We start from the raw sequence: 13992 nt of genomic DNA on the forward strand, positions 1-13992 counted from the left end.
AGGGGCTCAAAACCACAAGCTGTGAGATCATGACCTGAACTAAAGTCGGGAGCCCAACTGACTGAGCCATCCAGCCGCCCCAACACAATGAAATGTTATAAAAAAAATTTTTTTTTAAGTTACAGTCTTGGGGCGCCTGGGTGGCTCAGTCAGTTAAGTATCTGACTGTGGTCCACATCATGATCTCACCGTTCATGAGTTTGAGCCCCACATTGGGCTCTGTGCTGACAGTTCAGATCCTGGACCAGCTTCGGATTCTGTGTCTCCCTCTTTCTCTGCTCTTCCCTGCTTCTACTCTATGCTGCTCTCTCTCAAAAGTAAATAAAAACATTAAACCACACACACACACAAAAAAGTTACAGTCTTAAAGACTATTTGTGACTCAAGGATATGCTCATTATAAGGATAAGTAGGAAAAAAAGCAGAATATAAAAATATATATTCAGCATGAGTCTCACTCTTGCAAAACAAATGAACAAAAATATACATATGCATATAAAAAGTAATTATCCTAAAAGAAGATATACCAAAAGATTAAAATGTTGTTACCTTTAAGCATGGTAGTTATTTCCTTTTTCAATTTTTGCTTAGTTACATTTGTCTAATAGAATTAATGTGTAACTTCTATAATATGGAAAATTATTTGGAAAAACATGATGATGACCAAAATTCTCGCTGTAAGGCAATTTTGCAAAGTGCATATGCATTTCTAGAAGTGAATACAAGGTATCTTTGAGTGTGCTTCCAAGAGACAATAGGGCAGTAGAAAGAAACTAATCTTAAATGACTGCTACTTAAGAAAAACTGAACTCTGGGGCGCCTGGGTGGCTTAGTCTCTCTCTCTCTCTCTCTCTGCCTGTTTCCCTAGCTCACACTCTATCCCTCTCTCCCTCTTTAAACTAAAAAATAAACAATGCATTAAAAAATAAAAATTTAAAAAGAGAAAATTTCCATAATCTAAATTTTAAAGGAGACATTTATTTGAAAATCCCCAAATTCTTCTGTATGGTCAAATTTTCTTTTTTTTGNGAACTCTAACATCTCTTAATAAATTAATAGGGTAAAGAACATTAAGGGGAAGAAAATCCTATAAAATTAATACCTATATTCTATTTGTTCTACAAATATCATTAACAAGCACTTCTAGGTAATTATTTTTCACCAGGGGTGCCTGTGTGGCTCAGTTGGTTAAAGTCAAAGGACTTTGGCTCAGGTCATGATCTCGAGTATCAGATCTGTATCAGACTCTGCACTGACAGCACAGAGCCTGCTTGGGATTCTCTCCCTCTCTCCCTCTCTCTCTCTCTGCCACTCTCCCACTTCCACATGCTTACACACCCTCTCTCAAAATAAATAAAACTTTAAAAAAATTTAAATTATCTTTCATCACTGTTTTTAACAAGAGGGAAGAAAAAATACTTTAAAAAAAACAAGTGTGAGGGGCGCCTGGGTGGCTTAGTCGGTTAAGCATCTGACTTTTGCTTAGGTCATGATCTCGCGGTTCGTGGGTTCGAGCCCCGCATCGGGCTCTGTGCTGACAGCCAGCTCAGAGCTTGGAGCCTGTTTCAGTCTGTGACTCTCTCTCTCCTAGAAATTAAAAAAAAACAAAAAAACAAGTGTGAAATAAGAGCATAAATACCTTATGAGCCAAGTGGAAGAGGAGGCGATTTTGAAGTCGGCTTTTTGGAGCTAGAAAAAAAGAGTTCAAGCTACTTATTCATTGTCAATGGCACTTAGTCCCTGCAGAATAACATGAGACGAAGCTAAAACTTCCCAAATCCTTACCTATGTGCTCATGATATGTCTCTACTGTAACATATATTATCTTAGTCTGTTCTCTACTTATAGTAGTGGGAACAGCATCAAGAGCCAGGAAAAAATCGTTGTGAGGTTCTAGTCTTCCTCAGCACTGGTTCTACTGGATTCTATCATGGTGTCCCAGCACAGCATGCCGCACACAATTCTGGGAGAGCCTACTGCTGTGCTGTTCACACACTGTTCAAACACTGGAAATAAGCAGCTATGTTCATCTCATTTCATTAGGAATTCACTCTCATTCAGCTGTTCTTCCTAGTATTCTTTGTCAATTCCTTCCGAAATCTCCTTTTCCACAATTATACAGCCACGTTTTCTTAAATACTAGCCCGATCTCTACTCCATAAATCTAGCATGATAATCTGCCATGCTGAAATAGCCAACCAAGAGAAAAGGGTAATACATTTTGAGTTCCAAATCCCCTTTGCACTGCTGGAGAATTTTCCCAATTCTAGATACCTAGCTCTGTATTTCTTTACAGATAAAAATGATACTTCAGTGTATTAAAAAAATCTTACATGGAAAGGATAACTACCTTGATCACATTCTATGTATCTAATACTGTTCTCACAGATAAAATCTAAAAACATAAGATAAAATAAGTGACTTAAAGGCCCTCATAACAACATTAAGAAAAACTATATTAGTGCGTAGGATTTCAGTTTGGGTACAAATCAAGAAAGGCTTCGAGTTCCACGTTGTCCATGAACTTGAGCTGCAATTCTTCCTAAATATGTATCTATCAGTTAATTCTCTAAGAATTCTACCCTGGAATATATTCTTCCCTAACAAATTTCATAACAAACGTTCCCTTGACCACTTTCTCTACATTTCTTTGAATTTTTTTTTTAATGTTTTATTTATTTCTAGGAGAGAGAGAGAGAGAGACAGCGTGAGCAGGGGAGGGTCAGAGAGAGAGGGAGTCACAGACTGAAACAGGCTCCAGGCTCTGAGCTGGCAGTCAGCACAGAGCCCGACGCAGGGCTCGAACCCACAAACCGCGAGATCATGACCTAAGCGAAAGTCGGACGCTTAACCGACTAAGCCACCCAGGCGTCCCTACATTTCTTTGAATTTAATTTGATTCAGGGGTACCTGGTGGCTCAATCAGTTGAGCATCTGACTTCTGCTCAGGATATTATCTCACAGTTCATGAGTTCGAGCCCCACATCAGGCTCACTGCTATCAGTGCAGTCTGTTTCAGATCCTCTATCTCTCTCTCTCTTTCCCTTCCCCGCTCATGCTCTCTCTCTCAAACATAAAATAATAAAACACTGAATCTGATACATACTGTCAGTATTCCTCATCTTTCCACCCCTGTTTCTCTTTGCCCTATTCTTATTTGCAAATTGATGCCTAGTTCTTCTTAGACGGCTGTCAGGACAGGTCAAGCAAACAAAAACAAGTCTGGATTCTTTAAGCAGAAATTACTTGGCTTCTAATTGAGAAACAGGGAAAACAGTTATAAAATCCACATCCATAAGGGCTTAAACAACTACCCCCAATGGCTACAACAACACGAACATCCTACCATGATGGGGCTTAAGAAAGATGATTCATTTGCCTTTTGCTTCTCTCATCCTTTTCTTTCAGCTTCTGGGGAGGTGGGGGGAGAGGAAGCAGCACAGAGATTAACTCTCTCGTTAAACATAAAGTTAAGTTTCAATGTTCTTTGAAGACTAAAGCTATTTTTTAGTTTTCTTTTTTTTAATTATTATGTATTTTTTAATTTTAGTTAGTTTTTAGTTTTATCATGGTACTTGGTTTCTCTTCAGTAGAAAAATGAGGGGCGCCTGGGTGGCTTAGTCGGTTAAGCGTCCGACTTTCGCTTGGGTCATGATCTTGCGGTTCGTGGGTTCGAGCCCCGCGTCGGGCTCTGTGCTGACTGCCAGCTCAGAGCCTGGAGCCTGTTTCAGTCTGTGACTCCCTCTCTCTCTGACCCTCCCCTGCTCACACTGTCTCTCTCTCTCCTAGAAATAAATAAAACATTAAAAAAAAAAATTAAAAAAAAAGAAAAAAAAAGAAAAATGAACTGGGGCTCCTGGGTGGCTCAATTTGTTGAGCGTCTGAATCTTGATTTCCACTCAGGTCGTGGTCTCACTGTTCATGAGTTCAAGCCCCATGTTTGCCTCTGTGCTGATAGTGCAGAGTCTGCTGGGGATTCTCTCTTTCCCTCTCTCTCTACCCCTCCCCTGCTTGCAAGCACATGCTCTCTCTCTCAAAACAATAAATTTTAAAAAAAGAAAAAGGAATTAAATCAGTTTTAAAATCTCATAAATAACACTTACCATTAGTGAATAAATACTAGATGAATACTAGATATTAAGAGGGGGCATTTTACCTTTAAATCCGGCTGCTTCAGCTTGTTTATACATGCCAAGAAAAAAGTAGGTACAGGCTAGGTTCACCCAGACTTCAGGATTACAATTTTCCTCTTTTGTTGCATTTTCATATTCCTGAAATATATATTAAGCAGGGGTCTCATTTAAGCAGTAAAGCAATGGATAAACCAGTCTTCTTTAATGGAATAGGATTTCTTCCTGAGATTGGGACAACTTCACATGTAGGGAATCCTATATGCTCCTCAACCAGTCTATACCTGCAAGTTAACAGACTGAAGCTACTGCTCAATCCTACCCATGTGGGCTGTTGTCCACACAATGTTAAACTTGTTTTCTTCCCCTTTCAACATTGATCTGTGAGCTAACAAACTGCAAAACTAAAACTAAAAGCTCTAAGAGTAACTAAAGTATTTTATTTTTGCTAACTAAAAAAAAAAAAAAAACCCACAATGGTGCCTGGGTGGTTCAGTCAGTTGAGTGTCCAACTCTTGATTTCAGCTCAGGCTCAGGTCATGATCTCATGGTTCCTGAGTTCAAGCCCTGAGTTGGGCTCTTTGCTGACAGGGCAGAGCCTGCTTGGGATTCTGTTTCTCACTCTCTCTCCACCTCTCCCAATCTCCCTCCCTCTCTCTCTCAAATAAACTTAAAAAAAAAAAGCTACCTTATAAGAAATGTATAGGTTCAGTTAACTTAATATCTGATGACCTTAATATACTACAAATATTGTTTCATTCTAATTGTTTTCTGGGTTAGTTTATTTAGCTTTACATTTTATTTATTTTATCATTATTTTTTTAAGTAGGGCTCCATGCCTAACATGGGACTAAAAGTCATAACCCTGAGATCAAGAGTCCTATGCTCTACTGACTGAGCTAGCCAGGTGCTCCCATTTGGCTTTATATTTTATTTTATAGTTTTAAAATATTTATTTATTGATTTTGAGAAAGACAGAGCATGCAAGCATGCAAGCATGAACAGGGGAGAGGCAGAGAGAAAGACTCTGAAGCAGGCTCTGAGCTGTCAGCTCAATGCAGAGCCTGACGTGGGGCCTGATCTCACAAGCCTGAGATCATGACCTGAGCTGAAATCAAGAGTTGGATGCTTATGTATAGCAACATGNTACCAGTCTTTACCAGATGTCTTTGTGTCTTTTTCTTACTACATATGGACTACTCTCTTTTCTCTACACCTTTCACAGATACCACCAGCCTCTATTCTGTCCTTTTCATATCTTCCCTTTGTTCTAATTGATTTTGTTGTTGTTACTGTTGTGTTGTTTTTTAATGTTTTGTTTTTTGAGAAAGACAGAGTGCAAGTGGAGGATGGGCAGAGAGAAAGGGAGACACAGAATCCAAAGCAGGCTCCAGGTTCTGAGCTGTGTCAGCACAGAGCCCAACACGAGGCTCGAGCTCACGAACTATGAGATCATAACCTAAGCCGAAGTCGGACTCAACCAACTGAGCCACCCAGGCACCCCTTTATTTATAATAAATATTTACTTATTTTGAGAGACAGCGTATGCAAGCAGGAGAGGGACAGAGAGAGGGGGAGACAGAATGAATACCAAGCAGACTCCATGCTGTCAACACAGAGCCTGATGCAGGGCTTGAACTCACAAACCATGAGATCATGACCTGAGCTGAAATCGAGTCCTCTGCTCAGCTGAATGAGCCACCCAGGCACCCCTGTTGTTTCTGTTTGTCATTTTACCTCCTCATTACCTGACCTTGGACACTTTTGTTCTGGTTATGCAGGTTCTATAAATATCCTTAGATTATACTTTGGGGGTAAGAATATGTGGTAATTATTTAAACAATATAATTTATGATTTAAAAACTGACTAATGGCATCTAAAATCTTATCTACATTCATAATCCTATAGATTGCTCATTAGATAGTTACTGTTTACAATGACCAAGAAAAACAACTTTCAAAACTGTACTTGCAGAAATATAAAGATAATATAATCTTTCCTATGTCTAAAATTAACCAAGCAAAATAAAAATGAGCTTCTTTTGAGAAAAGCATCACGGAAATTTTATCAAAAGGGTTTTATTTTCCTTTCCTTAAGAAATACTAGTATTAAGGGGCGCCTGCGTGGCTCAGCCAGTTAAGTGTCCGACTTTGGCTCAGGTCATGATCTTGCCGTCCAGGAGTTCGAGCCCCATGTCAGGTTCTGTGCTGACGGCTCAGAGCCTGGAGCCTGCTTCAGATTCTGTGTCTGTCCCTTCCCTGCTTACACTCTGTCTCTGTCTCAAAAATAAATAAACATTAAAAACATTTATGGGGCGCCTGGGTGGCTTAGTCGGTTAAGCGTCCGACTTTCGCTTAGGTCATGATCTCGCGGTTCATGGGTTTGAGCCCCGCGTTGGGCTCTGTGCTGACTGCCAGCTCAGAGCCTGGAGCCCGTTTCAGTCTGTGACTCCCTCTCTCTCTGACCCTCCCCTGTTCACGCTGTCTCTCTCTCTCTCCTAGAAATAAATAAAACATTTAAAAAAAATTTAAAAACATTTAAAAACATATTTTCAAAAGCACTAATATAAATAATTTGAACAATCTCACCAGTATATATGCAAAAGCAGAGTAAACAAGATATACACACACACACACACGTGTATATATATACACGTCTACACTTGAACATACATAAAAGATTTATGAAGCAATACATCAAATAAGAGCCAATGGTTGTCTCTGTTAACAAAGAAATAGGATTGGGAAAGGCAGACAGGATGACTTTTTTCTTTTGTTTTGTTCCCTTCTGTACTGTTTGAATTTTTCGAAGAGCATGAATTATTATAATACAGAGCTTAATAACTTTTTCAAAACCCTTCTGTTATAATTTTTAAAAATTTTAAACTTTTATTTTATTTATTTTGAGAGAGAGAGAGAGCATGAGCAGGGGAGGGTCAAAGAGAGAAAGAGAGAGAAAGAATCTGCACTGATAGTGAAGAGCCTGATAGGGGGCTTAAATCACCAACTGTGAGATCATGACCTGAGCTGAAATCAGGAGTCCGTGCCCCCNACATAAAAGATTTATGAAGCAATACATCAAATAAGAGCCAATGGTTGTCTCTGTTAACAAAGAAATAGGATTGGGAAAGGCAGACAGGATGACTTTTTTCTTTTGTTTTGTTCCCTTCTGTACTGTTTGAATTTTTCGAAGAGCATGAATTATTATAATACAGAGCTTAATAACTTTTTCAAAACCCTTCTGTTATAATTTTTAAAAATTTTAAACTTTTATTTTATTTATTTTGAGAGAGAGAGAGAGCATGAGCAGGGGAGGGTCAAAGAGAGAAAGAGAGAGAAAGAATCTGCACTGATAGTGAAGAGCCTGATAGGGGGCTTAAATCACCAACTGTGAGATCATGACCTGAGCTGAAATCAGGAGTCTGTGCTCAATCGACTCAGCCACCCAGGTGCCCCATATATATATACATACGTATATATATATATATTTTTTTTACTAACCTCCAAAGCTCTCTTGTAGTCACCCAGGTGAAAAGCACAGTATCCAATCCACAAGTTAGTGTCTTCTTCTTGTTCCCCAACATGACGTTTGAACTTCAGGTTAAAATTTCATTTAAAAAAATAACAGAAAAACAGAACAAAGAAAAACAAAAACGTGAAAAACTTTGAATTAACCCTCTGTTTAAAAAACTGCTATGTTAAGCTACTGATGAACAATAGGAAATTGGAAGTAATAGAACCAATACCATACCATTTAATTAAGCCTATACCTAAGGAACTCAGCACAGTTACCTTCTAATTGCCACAGAGAATGTATCTGTATATTTCTCAAATGATGCAGCAATTATCAGAATCTAAATATTATTTATTTAATGAAGCATCATCAAAAGGCTGGAACAATCATTGCCACATAGCAACTGAAACAAGCTATACTGAAATAATGTGTATAACCATGTGATCTTCTCAATTCCAGTCAATGTAGGAATTAAAAGAACTTTAATGTTTGACTTATATATTATCCAAGAAAACTATAACACAGATAGAGTATTTCTTAGATATTCACAAGATGAAAATTTCTAGTTCATTTAATATTTCCAGTTAAGGGGCACCTGGGTGGCTCAGTTGGTTGGGCGTCCAACTTCAGCTCAGGTCATGATCTCACGGTTTGTGGGTTCGAACCCCGCATCGGGCTCTGTGCTAAGAGCTACCTCAGAGCCTGGAGCCTGCTTCGGATTCTGTGTCTCCCTCTCTCTCTGACCCTCCCCTGCTCATGCTGTCTCTCTCAATCTCTCTCTCTCAGAAATAAAGAAAACATTTTAAAAAATACTTCCAGTTGAAAGAAATCCTTAATTTCAAATATTTCACATGTTTTTCTTTTTTGTAAATGTTTATTTAATTATTTACTTATTTTTGGGAGAGAGAGAGCATGCACAAGGGAAGGGCAGAGAGAAAGGGAGACAGAGAATCCCAAACAGGCTCTGTACAGACAGAGCCCCAAGGTGGGGTTCAAGCTCACAAACCATGAGATCATGACCTGAGCTGAAATCAAGGGTTGGATGCTTTTTCTGTATTTACTGACATTTTATCTCAGAAATTTTTTTAAGAGTTATCCCCATAACAATTCTGGGACATATTAAGGAACACAAGAATTATGTGAAGTATCTAATGCCAAATAACTGAAAGTTAGAGATTAAGCAATGAACTCAAGGCTACCAGAGCAAGAGAAGGTAGTAGCGGGGGCCACCACAGCCCACTGACCCCATCACCTGTGTTCTCACCCTCCATGCTCTATGCATTCAAACTCACACTTCAAACCTATCCCATTAGTGCACACATATATCTCTTCATAGGTTATGACCTTCCACTGAGAACAAACCGTTAACTCATTCAGCAACCCTTGAGCAGGTTTACCGCGACCTTGGAGAATTAAGGATATTCAGAAGCCTAGCCTCATTTTTGTCCATTGTGAGAAAATATATGTGAATTCCCCAGCCAACAAAAGTCCTGTTTTGAAGGAAACAAATGAGGTTTTGAAGAAGGAGTTTGATCTCCCATAGTAAGGTAAGAGTTTTCCATTCCACAAGCTTATAAACCAAAAACATGGATAAAAAAGTTAAATAGGGAGCCAACACATATCTCTAGATCATTGCTATAGAACATTGGGCACCTTGACTGTTACAAGATGAAGACATCCATTGATACTTTCTGGCCTAGGATAAGAACTTACTCCTGTAGTTAACTCTATAGCATAGAAATCTTCCTTTCACAAAATGCTGGGGATTTGAGTACAGTGCCTTAAGTCTGAAGACATTCTCATTTGAAGTCTTCCTGAATTTGCCCCAGGAATTACCTGGAACCAAAGGAACGTTCATGAGACTTCCTCACTCCAAACCATGGCAGTTCCCATTCCCACACATCACGGCTACCTAAGAATGTAAGCATAGAGCAGGGTCTCTGTAACAACCTGAAAGTAGTGCAGGATTACACAGTAAGGAAACTGTGGGTGTTGTCTTAAAAGAGAGAAGAGAAATAGAAACTGACAAAAGTTAGACATATACCTACCAGTTAGCCCATTTGCTTATAGACCTAGAAGGTCGTTCCAAGTCAACTTCCCCATTTTAATAATTTTTTTTGACATTTATTCATTTTTTGAAAGACAGAGTGTGAGCAGGGGAGGGGCAGAGAGAGAGGGAGACATGGAATCTGAAGCAGGCTCCAGGCCCTGAGCTGTCAGCACAGAGCCGGATGCGGGGCTCGAACTCACAAACTGCGAGATCATGACCTGAGACAAAGTCGGACACTTACCCAACTAAGCCACTCAGGTGTCCCAACTTCCCCATTTTAAAGATGAGAAAGCTGACACCAAAAAAGTCAAACATATTGAGAAATACATAAAGCTAACTAAACAATCATTGTTGAGAGATTCTAAGTAAGATAGCTGGAGTAGTGCTTTGGAGAAATGATTGGCACAACACAACTGGACTATGCTGTCAAAACTCTTCAACTCTTCATTCTTTTGTGCGCTCCTTCATTCTCCTATAACATGTGATTCCTGCAAAGCAGTTTCTCAAGGTGTAGTGTCCTTGGATAATCTACATCAGAAGCACTTGGGCTCTATGACAAAAATGCAGGCTCCTGAACAGCACCATAGAGTAATATGTAAAGACTCAAAATCCCTGGGGCACCCGGGTGGCGTAGTCGGTTAAGCGTCAGACTCTTGATTCAGCTTGGGTCATGACCTCATGGTTTCTAAGATGTAGCTCATGATGGGCTCTGTGCTGAGTGTAGAGTCTGCTTGGGATTCTCTGTCTCTGTCTCTCTCTGCTCCCCCCGCCCCCGTCAAAAATAAATAAATATTTTTAAAAAAGAATCCTAATCCCTAAGGCAGGAGTTGAGGAATATACATTTTAATAAGTACCCTAAGTGATTCTAATGCATACTAAAAGTTGAAAACTACTGCCATAGAGATTTAAAGTATTTTCTGAAGATATAGTATTCTAGACAATAAGCATGAAGCACAGTAGTATTATTTAAATGATCCAAATCTTATAACATATAATAGGACTAAATCATAGATTGGTCAGGGGTTGGGATAAACAATATGTGAACTGATGCTGTATCAAATGTCCCTCCATATTTTTAGCTGAATTCACCACCAGTGGGACTAGACATAAGTGTCCCTCAAGAAGTAAGTCGATCTCCTTTTTTTAAAATTTTTTTTAATGTTTTATTTATTTCTGAGAGAGAGAGAGAGAGAGAGCGTGAGCAGGGGAGGGTCAGAGAGAAAAGGAGACACAGAATCTGAAAGAGGCTCCAGGCTCTGAGCTGTCAGCACAGAGCCTGACACCGGGCTGGAACCCACAGATCATGGGATCATGACCTGAGCTGAAGTCGGATGCCTAACCGACTGAGCCACTCAGGAGCCCCAAATCGATCTTCTTAGTTCATCTTTAGTCAGGTGTATCATTGACACGGAATCTGAAATCTGTGCCTGACCTGATGTTTAGGAAGCCCCCCCCAAAAAACATTCCACCTGTTCCAACAGCATAGCAACCAGCGTCCCCCCAAGCATTCATCCATATTCTGGTATTCACCTCCTACGAAGCAAGCTTCTTAGGACATTACCTCTAATAGGGTAATAGCTCCAGTGAAATCCCTTTGTGAAAGTAGCTCCTCTAGTTTTGGAATCTTCCTACCTTTCTTCTTTCTCTTGTCAGTGTGAGGTAGGTCCCCGCCCACAGCAGGCTTGGCCCTTGAGAGCATCTGTGAAAGAAGCAACGAAAGACAGCGGTATGATCCAATTCCCATGGTCGGTTTTAAACTCAGAGTGACAGCTCCAGGACGTGCATATCAAATCCTTAACAACGAACCCCAGGGAAGCGCATTCAAACTCTTTGTAACAAATATTTTACTAAAAGGGCCATCACCCTATACTTGGGCTGAACTCAACAGCCACTACACGTTATCTTCTTTATCAACTCATTAGAGTGGGGCAGGAGATGCTTTGGCGCAGCTTGTGATCTCAGCCCTCCCTTGGTCTGCTTTCCATCCCTCGTGCAGCCTAGATGTGGGGAAATGGAGAAGCTGGAGGGAAGAAAGCATCGAGGTGTTTACAGTCGCATCCCTGTCTCCCCTGAGAACGCGGGTAGGGTAGGGAGATCACCCTCCGCCGACAAGCCTGGCCTGAACCCAGAAGTGTGCTGGGAACCTCCGATCTCCGGTCCTAGGATCCACTCAAAGTTCTCCTCCCTCACTCTTCACAGCCACTAACCATCTTGGGAGTTGGTTCGGTGAGCCTCTTCCCCAGACGGACAGAAAAGGCCCAGCGTTAGCGCGTCTCGGCATCCACACCGCACGCTCCGTCTCCACGGCAACCCCGCGGGGGTGGGGCCTGGTTCGCCGCGGAGAAGCGCTCTCACGGGAACCGGCTCCCTGCACCTTTTGGTTCCGCCCCCTTCGGCCGGTGCGGGAGGAGAAGTTCTCCTCTCAGGCGGAGCGGCAGGGTTTTGTGTGCTGGGAGTGAAAGTCTGTATCTCTGTTTTGAACTTGACTTTAAGAAAAGGCGAATTAGAATGGTATTCTTTTTCCAATGCAAGTTTCCTGGGAAAGTCTTTTTCAAGGACCACTTCCGATTTGGACCGTGTTGGGTTCCATAGCAACGCCCGGCGCTGACTGGCACGTGATCTGCGGCCTCCGGTTTCAGGGAAGCTTCGAAAAAAATCGCTGAGCCCAGCGAACTTTCGTTTACCGGCGGGCGTTCACCAAAATACGGTTTCTTATTTACATAGTAAACCTGATACGGAACTGTAATAAATATATGTTGGTTGGACGACTTAATTTATCTGCTTTACTCCTGACCCGAGTTAATCCGGTTGCAGGCGTAGGATGAAATCACCGCGTTGTGGATTGTTAGAGCTGGAAGCAATCTTAAAGGACATCCAGTCCAACGTTTGTAACCAAACCAGGTGAGAGTTCGTCCACTCTGTGGACAGCAAGCCAATAACAACTGACACGGAGCTTTCGCATTTGAAGAAAGGCTATTTATTGCTGTGGCGCCACCCAGAAGAAGCAGCAGGAGCGAACGCTCAAAAGTCCCAAACAGCACCGTGGTTTACAAGCAGGGTTTTAAAAGGGTGAAAAATCAGGGCAAGGGTCCCAGGGCCTTGGATCATGCTGATTGATTAGGGATTAGGTCAGCTATAATATTTCCTTTCTTGATCATCGTATCCCCTCTGGCGTCTCCCTCTTTGGTTTCGCTACGCTGGTAAGGGGGTGGTCGGTCTGCTTTTAGGGCCTGGAACTGCAAAACGCTCCGGGCAGATTGCATTGGTGATGTCATCTCTAGAGTACAAAGGCAAAAGTTCTACATCTTGTAACTATCGCTAAGCTGCAAATTATTTTTTTTTTCCCCTTGGGAACATGACCCACTGTTATCTCAGGCAGAACAGCATCCCACAGACTTTTTGGGAGGCAACTTTCCATTATTTCCTAAGGCATTTTTACAGGTTTATTTCACAGTAACTAAGGACTACGTGACTCTTGGCAGAGGCCGCTGGGAGCAGTGTGTCTAAATTGTGGGGTCTGTGAGACAGGGCTTGCACCCCCAGTTTCACTCAGAATTAGCGGGCTAAGGACCTAACATCTGGAGTGATCTCCCAAGTGTGTAGGTAGTCGCAGCATAGTTGAATTACGTTACATACTACTCTAGATAACTAGCCCTATAGAAACTCATGTAACCATAAGCTCATAGAGGACGTATGGTTTCCTAGATTCTGATGCATCCGCCTTATACTCCAGGCCCTGCCTCCCATCACCTCACTTGGAGAATAAGTAAATGACCACATACCTTAATTCACCGGTACGTACACTTTTATATACCCTCAAATGTTCTTATATTCAGACACAGGAACATAGACTTAAGGAATGTGCGAACTCACCACCACCATACTTGTAATTCTTTTGGTTCCAGATATTAGAAATATCTCTACTTTTGGTTGAATTTAAAACACATTTGTTTTCAGCTCTTCTTTACAGAAGTCTGCATGCTTCTGTCATTGTCTTGTAGCAGGATTCTCGCACAGAGAGCCGTGCCACCGAGGCTTTTCTTTCCAGGAAGCAACTTTATTCCTGCCAACACCACTCAGTTGGGTTCATACTCGAAGAACTGAGCCCCGAATGCCATGTGGCATAGTTTTTTATATATTTTTTGCTTTTCTGTGTCTCATATATGGTAACACACAAACATGTAGTCTGATTAAGTGGTCTCGTGTTATAAGGTTGTGAGGGATGTTGTCACGTACACGTATAGCCAGGTTGCCTTCAGTTTGTTTTTCGTTTTGTTTTGTTTTAGGGAGGAGAGTCT

At 41.1% G+C, this 13992-nt stretch overlaps 1 protein-coding gene and 1 long non-coding RNA gene across 2 annotated transcripts in view; one reads left to right on the plus strand and one right to left on the minus strand.

The window, feature by feature from the left end:
* IFT56 (intraflagellar transport 56) overlaps positions 1 to 11985 on the minus strand; it is a 48160-nt gene extending 36175 nt beyond the window's left edge. The window contains exons 1-5 of the mRNA XM_077781060.1: positions 11902 to 11985; positions 11256 to 11393; positions 7632 to 7724; positions 4157 to 4271; positions 1640 to 1689 (exon numbers count right to left, since the gene is read on the minus strand). Coding sequence (XP_077637186.1) covers positions 1640 to 1689; positions 4157 to 4271; positions 7632 to 7724; positions 11256 to 11393; positions 11902 to 11904 — 399 coding nt within the window. The 5' untranslated portion in view covers positions 11905 to 11985. The remainder of the gene's footprint in view (positions 1 to 1639; positions 1690 to 4156; positions 4272 to 7631; positions 7725 to 11255; positions 11394 to 11901) is intronic.
* Positions 11986 to 12338: 353 nt separating this feature from the next.
* Positions 12339 to 13992, plus strand: part of LOC144245699 (uncharacterized) — an 18102-nt gene continuing 16448 nt past the window's right edge. The window contains exons 1-2 of the long non-coding RNA XR_013339400.1: positions 12339 to 12595; positions 13400 to 13488. This is a non-coding gene — a long non-coding RNA (uncharacterized LOC144245699). The remainder of the gene's footprint in view (positions 12596 to 13399; positions 13489 to 13992) is intronic.

The sequence above is a fragment of the Crocuta crocuta genome, unplaced genomic scaffold (assembly GCF_008692635.1).
Source record: "Crocuta crocuta isolate KB4526 unplaced genomic scaffold, BGI_CrCroc_1.0 scaffold228, whole genome shotgun sequence".
In the NCBI taxonomy this organism is placed as follows: domain Eukaryota; kingdom Metazoa; phylum Chordata; class Mammalia; order Carnivora; family Hyaenidae; genus Crocuta; species Crocuta crocuta.